Source organism: Pseudochaenichthys georgianus, chromosome 9 (genome assembly GCF_902827115.2).
Source record: "Pseudochaenichthys georgianus chromosome 9, fPseGeo1.2, whole genome shotgun sequence".
NCBI classification, from domain to species: Eukaryota; Metazoa; Chordata; class Actinopteri; order Perciformes; family Channichthyidae; genus Pseudochaenichthys; species Pseudochaenichthys georgianus.
In genome coordinates, this window is record NC_047511.1 from 39597298 (window position 1) to 39610302 (window position 13005).

At 44.7% G+C, this 13005-nt stretch overlaps 1 protein-coding gene across 7 annotated transcripts in view; it reads left to right on the forward strand.

Moving 5' to 3' along the window:
- LOC117452017 (AP2-associated protein kinase 1-like) overlaps positions 1–12970 on the forward strand; it is a 28450-nt gene extending 15480 nt beyond the window's left edge. For 3 of the 7 annotated variants that reach the window (XM_034090425.1, XM_034090426.1, XM_034090430.1), the window contains 9 exons: positions 16–203; positions 499–692; positions 781–849; positions 1060–1149; positions 3545–3649; positions 4301–4396; positions 5031–5186; positions 5526–5615; positions 10480–12970. In XM_034090425.1, the coding sequence (XP_033946316.1) occupies positions 16–203; positions 499–692; positions 781–849; positions 1060–1149; positions 3545–3649; positions 4301–4396; positions 5031–5186; positions 5526–5615; positions 10480–11282 (1791 nt within the window). In that variant the 3' untranslated portion in view covers positions 11283–12970. The remainder of the gene's footprint in view (positions 1–15; positions 204–498; positions 693–780; positions 850–1059; positions 1150–3544; positions 3650–4300; positions 4397–5030; positions 5187–5525; positions 5616–10479) is intronic. The other 4 variants (XM_034090429.1, XM_034090427.1, XM_034090431.2 and 1 more) reach the window with 4 other exon arrangements.
- Positions 12971–13005: the final 35 nt, after the last annotated feature.

Here is a 13005-nt window from a genome sequence, read left to right on the forward strand (position 1 = left end):
TTGTTTACTCTCTAGACGGCCGGCCGGTTGATTCACAAAGTCGGCTCCCTGACACCCCCCTCGTCGCCAAAGATGGCCCCGAAGAGCGGCCACCGACGCATATTGAGCGATGTCACTCACAGCGCCGTGTTCGGGGTCCCAGTCAGCAAGTCCACCCAGCTCCTGCAGGCGGCCGCAGCTGAGGCCAGCCTCAACAAGTCCAAGTGAGCAGAAAGAAGTCCCTTCAGTGATCTGAGGATGAACTGTCCTTTCATTGCACTGACTGAGTGAGCTGAAAGGGGGAATAGACGGTCCATTCATATGACATGACGGAGGATAAACAACCCTTTTGCTTCCTCCAGCCTCCAGCTTAGGAAGAATCACTCGATTGAGTCTTTAAATAGCTCTGCTCACTCTCTAGTATTTGCATACATCAGGAAGCCAGTGTCCACAGACTTAACAACCATGATCACATTTCTCTGTGCAGCATGTTTACGTTTACTGCTCTGTGCACTGCAGATCAGCCAGCACGACTCCCTCCGGCTCCCCCTGCTCGTCCCAGCAGAGCGTCTATCATCCAGGTGACTCTGACGCCAAATCCGCCCCAACTGCAGCCAACAATCAGCCCAGCTGGAACCCCTTTGGGGACGATAACTTCTCCAAGCTCACAGCCGAGGAGCTGCTCAACAAAGACTTTGCAAAGCTCGCCGAGAGTAAGTGCAACTCGTTCAGTGCGACTTCACATATACATATGTGGGTGGTCTAAAGATAATCACTTCTTTGTTGTCTGCTTGTTCACAGCTGCTGCGCCAGGAGAGAAGGTCACGGGCTCCAATGAAAATCTCATATCCGGGATCAATGCTTTTCCTGGTAAGTCTTTGCCTCCTCACTCTGTCATCAAGCGGACATTAAGAGTGGTGGAACCCTTCTTTCTTCATTGTGACTTCTTTGTGTTGCAAAGTAAACACATTAACATATGGCTTCTTACTCCCTAGTCCCCACCTGCTTTCTCTTTTCTGTTGTTCATGCTTTCACGTTCCCTCATTTGTTCTTCATCTTTACTCACTGTGCAATGTTAAGCCGAAAGACCGTCAGACATCATGAGTGCAGGTTCAGCGGTGTTGCCAGCCCCGGACCCTTTTAATCCCCTCTCCCTCTCTGACACCGCAGGTAAATCTCCTACATCACACAACCGAGCCGTGGCTTGTTGATATTCTCAGACCTTAAATAAATATATTCTTAGAGCTCATGATTCATTTTTCTTATTTACCGAAGTAGTTTCCTGGATATCACACTTCCCGGAGGTTAGTTTATGAGTGCTAGTTGTGTGGTTTGGATTTGTACCCAGTCCTTTCTTGTTGACATAGCATCCAGCCTCACAGTGGCTCCTTGTCGGCACCATGAATACAGGCTGCAGCTCAAACGCATCTCATTTGCAGATCTGTGCTTTGGCTGTTGCTTGGTAACGCAAAGGACAAATTCACCTTTGTTAATTGGATTGCTTCACTGCTGGAGGAAGCTGCTTAACAGTGCGACAAAGAACGAGAGAAAGTTAAGCATGCTGCCTTGTTTAAGTGATGATCTAAGCTTTTTACCTTGTCCTCTGTTTAGTCCTTTTGGAAGTGCATTCTTCTTCACTGCGCAACCTCCTTTTTGTATTTACTGTTTCAAGCCACAACTGAGAGGATGGAAATGAAGAGGCTATTACATAATGAGGGTGCGGTTAATCTTCTCCTCCCAGACTAAGCTGGATGCACACAAGCAGACACCGTCTGACTCTTGCTAATGGAGCAGAGCGGGATTAATGAGCAGCGGTTTCGATAACTACTAGGGATGTAACGATACCAAAAACTCACGGAACGATAATATCGCGATGACAAGTCCACGGTACGATATTTATCACGATATTGAAAAATAAAGAAAAATGTATTGACTTTTTTTGTTTTACTTGAAATAATGTTCTTTATTAAATAATAAATCTGATTTGTACAGCATTTTAGTAGGATAGTAGTATTTTAAAGTGTCAAAAATATAATAATCAGACCCGGCAATAGAATAAATCAAGTTTCACTTTAGTTTTCGCTCACTCAGCATCATCAAGGTTATCTTTTAGGAATATGAGCACGTCCACATTTCCAGGTAGAAGATGGGATGTTTGGGCGTTTACAAAATCCCCTGCTGTGGAAAGACTCTCTTGCTTGGTACTGATGTTGCTGGGACGGAGAGATATGCTTTGGCCATGGGTGACCGCAGTGGGTCAAACTGTGCATTGTCTCTCCACCACTTCAAACACAATACAGTTGTAGCCAAGAAGCTGAGGCTTATTGACAGGGATATAAATATACTGTTGGTACTTGTCAGTGTCTCTAGGTGTGTGCATGTAGCCCTGTAAATACGAGGTCCTTTTGTGTTATCTGTTTTATGTTCATGGTGTAACCTACTTGCTGCCGTGTTGGACAGGTCTCCCTTGAGAAAGAGATCACCAGGACCACCTCGTTTAAAAAACAAAAAAATCGCAGTAGATTTTCTCGGTCTCACGACGGTATTGAGACATTTATTTATCGCGATATTCGATATATATCGTTACATCCCTAATAACTACTCTTAAAACTACGTATTAAATAATAAAGCATATTTTACAGCCATTTTAATATGAATATGTTTCATATTGACTTTAATTGGAATGAGCTTTTTGGCATTACGGATTTTAATAAGTGTTGGCCTCTTTCCAATAGCGCAGGGGGCAAAGCGTCACATCTGCTGTGCCATTATCTGAGCCAACACATTCCTTGCCCCCCCCCCCCCCTCCACCACATTTGTCCCATAGCAGTTTCCTGTAAGTATGACCTGCGGTGAAAAGCCAGTCTGTTGTCATGTCATGCATGGACTGTATTTCCGGGTGATTAATTCACATATATATTAATACGAGTGCGTCATTTTACAGCAACAGTCCTGAAAGTGAGTTGAGAGGGTTTGCATGCGTGGACAGTGGCGTGGCGTCGTGGCAACCTAAGACCGATGTGAAGCAACTCACTGAATGCTGTGGCTCGTTTTGTATAATTACATGTTTTGACTGCAGGAGCGTGAACACTTTCTTTGCACCATACCTCTATTAGGAAAAGCTCGTTTTCCATTTGAGTTGAATCTCACAGAACTTACAGGTCTTGCAGTGTATGGCTGTGGACAGCAGATCTTAACAACTAACAGATAACACAATACTTATACTGTTGCATTATGGGTTTAGTCATGTAACTCTCACATTTAGATCACATCTTTGCAGTCATCATCCATAATAATATTTTGTTTCTTTGTGCCTCCTAACCATATTCATTCCCTCACAGTCTAGGCCGTGTAGGCATGTTGGAGTCTACAACACTTCACACATTGGCCAACTGTATCTTTATTCATTTCGTCATGATGTAATATTCTCCCACATTACTAGAGTCTCATCTTTAGTGTTTCTCTGCATTCTTATTTTTATGAACTCTTTTCTCGTCACCTTTCTCTCTCTCGCCTTCTGTCCTGTCCGTCACGTCTCTCTGCCTTTCCTCTCGGCTGCTCACAGAGAAGCTGATCGAGGGTCTGAAGTCCCCTGAATCTTCTCTGCTGCTCGCCGACCTCCTAACTCCAGCCAACCCCTTCAACAGTTATTCAGAGAGCTCCAGCCATGGTACTAGCGCTGTTTTCCTCCCAGGCCTTGCCATTACATTCCCAGTATGCTCTGCATGTGTCCTTCTTGTCTTCCTTCTCCTCTCTCACTCACCTGGTCACAAAGTCAGAAATACCCACGGGAGAAAGGGGTAAAGTGATTGTCTTCCTACAGAGACGATCTCACCTTTATCATTACTAATTTCTTTGTACCTGTTGGGAAAATACTGAATGTACCCTTCCAGTAGCACATGATAACAAAAGCCCTACGTAGCTGTGTACGTGACCGGATGTATGATTACCTAGAAGACGATCAGGACTGTTTTAGGCATGATAGCTATGTGATTAACATGATGATTCAGCCTCTATGGAGTCAGACATATGACTGTCATGTTTATTGCTTACGCAGGGCTTCGCTAATCTGAACTAAGCATTGAATACTGCTTTGAACCGGTATTCCTCCATCTTGTGACCGTAACACTCTCTTGTATATAAAGCATGTCAAGGACACTATTCGGGAACTATCTATCCCACGTAGCTCTGTATGTGATGACTACTTCCATTCTTGCAAGGATAATAAATACATGTGTCCTGATATTGAAGCTCAAGCCGCTGACGAGTGATTTGTTTCCTAACTGTACCGCTGTCTCTTCCGCTTTCTGTGTCCCTGTAGTGAACTCGGAGATGTGTGTGGATTCACTGATTCCCGGGTTGGAAGCCCCCCGGCGACACTCGGGCCAGCCTGAGCTCATCCCCGCCAGCATAACAGGTTAGCGCCCTGACCTGGACCCAACAGCAACACATCTTGGCATCAATTGTTTGCAGTAATCTCGTAAAGTCATAATGGTTCCCAGCCTCGGTCATTATGTCCTCGTCACTTGTTGATATCATCCCCAAGGTTTTTTTGTAACCTCGTTAACGTTGTACGGCTGCAGTCACTTTGTTTTTCCCCTCACAAACTCGTTTACCATTGACAATCCCCATCATTGTGCCAGATCACGCGGCTTTGACAAAAACACTGCAACAACAAACAATTTACGGCACGTTTAATTTGTCACCGCGGCACTTTAGCGGATGGAACCGTTGCTTCATCTCGGCTTTCTAGGGTGGGAAGCGATCTAATGAATGAGAACACGCAACACATGCTTTGATCCATCCACAGTCCACATTCTGCTGTAATGGTTGATTGTGGCAAACTGTAAAGTCTGGACCCACAGCTGCTGCCAAGTGTACTTCCTGCTCCTGGCAGCATCTTTTATTATGGGATTCCCACCAAGTGATGATTATATGCTTTCACAGATACAACATTGTCCTGGCTTACTAACACAATGCATTTTCCTCCGCTACTTAAGCTAACAATCTTGTTGTGACTGTCCGTGTGGCTTTGCTTCATCCTGTCTCAGACTCTCTCACTGGGGAGGACTCTCTGCTGGGCTGTGATCTGTTCTCTCGTGCTACTCTTCACGGAAACCAGTGTGTTTCTGCTCTCCCACCCTCCTCCTCCTCAGCTCCTCCTGGATCCTGTCTGGAGGAGCTGCCGGCTGCTCAGACAGCTTCTGGTAAGAGCGGCTATTTGCAGCACCCCCCAGCAAGTCTAACGGGCGTATTGTACCATGAAACAATCAGACTACAGATCCTTCCAAAAATGGAGGGTTTGTTCAAATGTGATATGGAAAACAGAAGTAGGCACGTTTTAAATGACGGCTTCACAGACCCTTGACTCGTGTAAAAGAGCCAAAAGCCACCTAAAATGCATGGCTTTGAAATACTGAGCGTGCCCTGGCTTCATCTATTTTTAATCGACTTGCATCCTCCTTTTCCTTTTGCTCTTTCTTTTGGCTGAGTTAACTTCTTTCCCCCCCTCCACCATTCCTCCACTTCCTCTTCCTTCACCGCAGACTCTACTTTCCTCATGTCGTGTGGGGAGAAGGGCAATGACGACGAGTTTGACCCTATTCCTGTGCTCATCTCCAAAAACTCAAACCAAGGTAAGGTTAACAGAAAGTCCCGAGATGAGCACTCACACCTGCTGAAGCCCAGGCTCTGAGCCGTAGAGATGAATCCCCCTAATTCAGTTTGAATAGCTCCTTCCTGTGACTGCTGAAGTGAAGGCTTGTATGGGTGTGCTTGTCACATTCAGGCTTTATACCCCATGGAGCTCTCACATTAGCCATCTCTTTTGTTTCTAATGTTATCCTGCCAGTGATCCTCCGCCTTGCAGGTGTTTGGCTCTTTTCTAGCTTATCTTAAAAGTCTCCTCATGTTACAATGGCATTCCCTTACTCTCCCCCTGTAATGATGCAGCTGTGTAAAGATGACCCCGGCTCACTCTCTGCCTGTTTCTCTTTCTCTTTCTGCCCCCCCCGTTCATGCATCTCTCTGCTCTGCCATCATTTCCCCTTCATCTCCGTCAACTCTTAATTTTCTCCATACCATCTCTGTTAATATGACTTATTCTTTTGCTCGTTTTTTCACAATCTCCCTTTTGGCTCTCCTTCCATTTCCATCTCTCTCGCTCTCTCTCGCTCTCTCTTTCTCTCTCTCTCTCTTTCTGGCACGTTCCAGGTGGCCACTCACGCAGCAACAGTGGCAGTTCAGAGTCCAGCATCCCCAACTTGGCCCGATCCCTTCTGCTGGTGGATCAGCTCATCGACCTCTAGAGGGGGTGGGAGAGGTCGAAGGGGCAGTGTGCAATTCTAACAGAAGGAACAGGGGGAGGGTGGGGGATAGAGATGGGGTGTAGCACCTTAAAACGTTGGTTCAGTGAAACCTCCTTGGCCTCGCCTGATAAGCTGGCTTCGTGTAACTCTGCCGGCCGCTCACATTCCCACGCCGGTTTTAAAACCTTTTCATTAATGCCTGAGCATATCGTTTGCTTCTGCCCCACGACACCATGGTCTTCTCATGCTTACCTCATGCTCGCATTAATGTCCCCTCATTAAGTGCACTGCCATGGGGATCACCATTCATCGTATTCACTTTGTCCAGGGTCCAAGCTTTATTTAAATAAGCCACCTGCAGGCATCTGTGTCGGGGGTCTGAGTAAAGAGTGAGCAGGCAACAGGAGAATGTGAAGCACCTTCCTGTTGAAACTCAACTATTAGTCAATCAACGTTGCAACCGGAGTGAACCACTTCACAGTTCTCAAACCAATGAAGACAAAAACAGTCTTACCTTAACCTCTTAGGAAGTCAAATCTTTCCAATGATGGGCTTTTATTCCAATATCGATCAGTGATCCTGTTATTGACAGCTACTTCTCAAAGCTAACCAAGTGCAAATATATGCAGCGCTGCAGCTTCAGCATTACTGTGTATTGCCTCCTCTTCCTGGCTGCTAACAGAGTATTCATTCTCCTAAAATTACACCTGTAAATATGTCCGTCTGCAACTTGTGAAATCATTGTTTACATGGCTGATGTACTGGGATCCGTTGCCATGGCAGGACGCTTTATTGTTGTGCAGAACACTTCATAATTTGCTTCCATTCATGATTTTATAATGACATCTTTTATGGTGGGAAAGTCGTAAATCACCTTCATATCTTCGACCGATTGTCAAGATAAGCTCAGCGGAAACAACAAGGAATCCAATTATTTATTAGCCATGCCAAAGCTAAAGGAAACACTTTATTATTATGCTATTTAATGCCATGTGTCAAACTGCCCTCAGGTCAGTGAGGACGAGCAGATTCTTAGCACTGTTTCAGAGAGGGAGGAAGATTACATTTTTGTGTAGATATTATGAGCTTTACATGAAAATCTCCCTTTCCCATTGTCATCCTCTCTATCTCACTTACGCACCTACATTGAGTTCATTTGGGGGAGTTCATTTCAGCCAGAAGAAAAAGAAAATTAGATTCATTCCTGTACATAAAATCACTTTTAAAATGTATTGTGAGCACTGGTCAAAGTTGCATTTTTGTTGTGTGTGTGTAATAATTAGCGGCATTTCATCTATCATGGTACGAATAAATGTGACTTTTATTGATGGCGCTCTAGAATGAATGTATGAGTACCATTATTTAAAATATATAAGGATATATAGATAAAAAAAGCCTTGTGTATAAAGCTGTATTTAAGAGTGCACAGACCCTCTTTGTCCAAAGCCCCTCTGTCTTTTCTCATGTCAAGCATTCAGATAGTGCTTTTGTTTTAGATATCATCATCGATTCAAATGTGCTCATGACTTGTCTGACGGGGTAGTATTTGAATATGCAGTACTCACAATTCTGGTACTTGTAAGATACTGTATATAACTTTTAGAGATTTTATTTAACAGACGCCAAAACAGAGCTAATGACGGAATTTACTTCCTGACATCTCTGGATTATAACTTCACCTCTTTTCTCTTTCATGAGGCAGATGATCAGAAGGAAGGCTAGCGTGACTTAAAAAAACAGCTGTAAACATGCAAGTTACATCACATCTGATTAAATACAGATGAATCACAAGTAGTACCTTCATATTAAGACTCAGATTTAGCCAAGGTTGGTCTATTGCACGTTTTAGGGTCCATATTGCCTTGGATGCAAACAAAAAAAGATTTCTCTGATATGCCCTCACATAAACTTCATATAAATAGTTCTCTCCTCCCCACAGTACATATTGTAGAGGTTAGTCATACAAATAATGTTAGAATCGGCATGGGTAAATAAAACTATGCTTATCTTTTCTTTCCATCAAATGTTGTTCAATTCAGTCATTGGCATTTTTGTGGCTAATCTATGCAATCCTACAAAAACGCTTCATGTTTCGATCAGACACTGCAGCGCTGTTTCCTGTAGAGCTCTCGCCTTGGTCGTAGACTTTGACTTGTGTTGCCGTGTGAAACAAAATGTACGTGTTGTGCTGGTTGGGTTGAAATGACTTTGGTTGGATCCAAAATGTTTGACATGATTTGGCTCGTGTAAATATGTCAGCAGGACCATTGTGGAGTGTGTACTTCTATTTTTATGAATTAAGGTTCAAGAAGAGAGACTCTGAATAAAACGTGTTAATGTGAATGTAAATGTTCCCTCTTTGTCATTAGGATTTTTCTCGGAAAAGCATGTAGGCGCGAGCCGTCTTTGTTGACAATGAAAACTGATTCTTCCTTTGCATGGTTTTTAATTAGCAGACAGATTATTTTCGTTCTAGAAACCACACTAGATTACATATACTCCAGCGGTTTTCAAAGTGTGAGGCGCTCCTCCCCGGGGGGGGGCGCCAGAGAGCTTCAGGGGGGGGCGCAGCGTGAGAAAAAAATAACGAGGAACAGTGAAATCTAGCTAGTTAACTTCAGCTAACTTTATGCGAGCGGCAATATGGATCGATTTTTAGTGAAATTACCTAAAGTGAGAGAGGAGACAGCGTCTGGCAGAAAACGTGTGTCACTTGCACACTTTTGGCTGTCTGTGGAGAGAGACCGAGTTCCCGCACCTCGCCAAAAAGGCTGTAAAAGTGCTCATTCCCTTCACCTCCACCCAGGGGCGGACTGGCCATCTGGAGAATCACACGCCGGTCGGCTCGGAGCGCTGACGGCCGGCACCGCCCTTAATTTGATGTGTTTTTAAACGGCATCATCGAAGTTGCGCTGACAGGCGACAGAGGTCCACCGTTTCCCCGCGACGAGGATCTCTTCTCCCCCCCCCCCCCCCCCCCCCTTGACAGTTCACTTCAATGCAATTATATATTATTAATAATAATAATGGCAATAATAATTGGGAGGGGGGTCGCGGCTGTTCTTATGTTCTCTGAGGGGAGGCTCACCTTCCCACGCTTTGAAAACCCCTGCTCTAATCTAACTTGCTTGATGGTATCCACCGAGGCCTTTTTTGCTTTGATTTCAGTAATCAAACATGAATTTGTGTGGGTAAAATTGGTGCAACTCTTAACGAAAGCATCACCAGACACTGGACATTTCTGCTGCTCCTTTTAGAACTTTACTCCAATATTTAAAGTGCTATTTCAGAGGTTTTTTTAGGTGTTTTCCTACTCGTCTTTCTCGCCGTCCTTGTTCTAGGCTTCCTTGATGTTGGTAGTCATTTAAAAAAGAAAAAGCACACTACTCTTGACTGCTTTTGTGATTCAAGACCAGACCTTTTGAGGCATTAGTTCATAATACTTAGATTGTACCAAGGACAGACCATCGAACCCATGAGCTGCATTGTGGGGGATGGCTCTTATTCAACACCAGCCGTCACTGTTATCATTTTGCAAGCTTCTACCCGTGAGAAGATCTTTAGGGGATTTTTCAGTTTTTCATCAACTGTGAAAAGGGCTGTGGACAGTTGGAAATAGAAGAATGATGAAGGGAATTACCTAAGTAGTAAAACAAAAACGGGTGTTTACCTTTTAATGGCTGCCACTAACATCCTCCCAAGAGCTGCCAGCTAACTCTTCTGCCGACACTGCTGAGGTAAGACTGATCTGTCTCTGCTCCTCTGTGCTAACCTGTCTGTCCCCAATACCTCTGTGAAGGCTCTTTGTCCTTGTTTCCACATAAATACTCGCCCTCTGCCTTAACACAATACATTCTCACTAAAAGCAACCCTAACTCCCCTAACACGAGGCACTGCCTGAAGCTGTGCTGAAACCTATTTGTGGAAACAAGGTTATGTGATGTCGCTGGCTAGTCCTGTCTGTCTTATGTGAGTCGTTCAGAGTAGAATATGTTGTTGTGCTGGTTTCTCACTGTTGGGTAGTTAGTGATGCTTCAGTGGGTACCTCGGTCATATAGAATAACGTGAACGAGGCTTGGTAGATAAGTGAGCAGCTGGACCTCAGGTGGTAAAGCTGAGCATATTCATACTTTTCTGACCTTTTTAGTTCACCTCTGATATGTATGTTCTCCATCTCTGCTCTCTAATACAGATGCTCCAGGTGAGAGTAATGGCTACTCTGTGCTTGGGGAGGGACAGGAGACTGAACCTCGAGATTTTGAAGCAAACCAGGTCTGTGTGCACTCCAGCGATGATGAAGAGGAAGAGGAGGAGGAAGAAGAAGAAGCCCATGAAGAGGAGCAGCAGGATGAGGAAGCCGTTGAGAATGACACAGCAGCTCTGGACTGCAGCGGCTCCAGACCTCTGCTGATGGACTCGGAGGACGAAGAAGAACCCGGCTTAGCCCTCAGCTCGTCGCCGGACCCCAGCGCTGCACCAACACAACCACCTACCTTCCACCAACCTCCTCCGAGCACATTCTTTCAGAATCATGTACACGAGCCAGCGAAAGCGGCAGATGCTGCTGCCGATGTTTTCTCCAAAGCCCCTTTTCCCATCACACAAGATGAATCGGCCGATGTGTTCGCCAACGCTCCGTTTCCATGCGCCTACGTTGCGGCGCCGCCGCAGCCGTTCGATGTGTTTGCTCAGGCTCCGTTTGGGAAGAGAAAGGAGGCCGCAGGGTCTCTGCCCTCGTTCCCTCATCTCGTGACCCCCGACCCAGGAGCGCTGGGACAAGTTGCCCAACAGCCTTTCCGCCCACAAGCTCTGGCCAAATATTCGCGACACTTTGAGGGACCCGCGCCCCAGCTGCCAGTAGCAGCTCAGCGCATCGCTTCGAACGCGGCCTCAGTGCCTGCTGGACCTCTTCACTCATGGACCTCAGAAGTGGGCGCTGTGGACCCTTTCATCTCGGCGCCCTTTCACTTCAAGGCCCCGCAAGAAAAGCCCTAAATGCACACTCGGAGGTCAGGGCACTCATCACTGAATTATGCAAACTGTATCGGGCGTACTGCATGCTGTCACCAGCGCTGCAGCTGGACTGCAGGCACGCATGGGTCTCACTCTTACCTGGCTCTGATTAGTGATAGCGCTTCTTTACACTTGAATGCTCCGAAAACTGACATCATCACATGCCTCCGCCTCACTGTATTCCTCCTGACATGTTCTTTTGTCCTTATTCCTTTTGGTACGTACATCTACACATGGTGGTAAAGCATTTGATTGTTTTCTTGCCTACCTCAGTTACTCTTGTGTGTCAGCGTTGAAACACCACACAGAGGGGGGGTTTGTAGTCTTTCTGCACCTTGGGTTTCATTTCCTGTGCGTTTGAGCTTCACTGTGAAACTGTGATGTGATGACGCCTCGTTCCTCCATAGCTCTCAGAAATGTGTGATTTAGCTTGAATCAAATGATCATGACGTCACAGAAGCTCGGAAGAGGACAAGATGTAAAGATGGCATTTATATCAAACACGAAATGTGTAAACAACATGAAAATGATGCGCTCAAGCCATGAGTTGTGGGCTTTGACAGTGTATGAGGCAGGTGCTGGATTATGATGCATAGACAAGACATGGATAACATGTGTTGATATGAAATGTTGTTTTTGATTTGATTCCAAAATGGTGTCATGTGTATTATGTTTGTGGTCTTTGTCCTGTCTTATGAAAGTGGAATATCAGAGTTTCTCCATGTGTGTTATCGTACAAACCTTGTTTAAATGTTAGGCATAGAAAATACATAATAGTAGTTCCTATGTTAGATCAATGTAAACTCACTTTCTTGGTTTCTACTCATTCTACAAGCCTTACACTCTTACAGTACGTCCCTCCGACCGCGTCAAGCATTCATCACTTTTGCCTTTGGTGCCCTCCTTAAAAAAAAATGCTGCATTGACATTTACCAAATACCTGGCATACAGTCATGGACATCTCTCGTTTGCTGCCTGCAGTATGATAATGCACTTCTGTAATGCATCTCTATCAACGGTCCTGTAAACTCCAAATGTGTAGCAACAGAGATTTATCAACGACTGAAGAGACACGTTTACAGAGAAATGCTTTCCTGCAGTCACACACACATCTACAGCACTTATGATTTGCATTTCCAGGCAGGGATTGTATTAGTAGCATCTTGTGAGATCTTGAATGGTGACTGATTGATGACATTCCATTTGAACTTATTTCCGTCGACATGTAGGGATGTTTTGTTGTCTTTGTGCTCTGTAAAATCATTGAACACTTCATGGGTTTCCACCATGGCACTTTTTTTAGAAAGGGGATCCAACCGGTTTCAGCCCAAAGTGTAATTCATGTATTCCTCTGTTGCAATGTCAAATCCTGTATTCTTTTTCTTTTTGAGGTGTACAATCTTTTTGTTATAATTGCTCACTTTTCTCACCCACCTTGTATACACGAAGGTTGCACATAGAACCTGACACAGAGTCAGTGTTCCCTAAGAATGTGTTTTGATTGTAACACAGCTGTAAAATGTATTACAACCCGTGTAGTATAGGAGGATTCAACAACTTACAATACTGTTGGACATCAAAAGCACTCTAAATACTTGTTATGCTGCACAGCCTGCCTTTGAAAACTATGTTGTATGTCATAAAAAAACTATTAAATGAATGTAAATCTATTTTCTGCACAGTTTTTGAGTCATTTGGCAGCTTT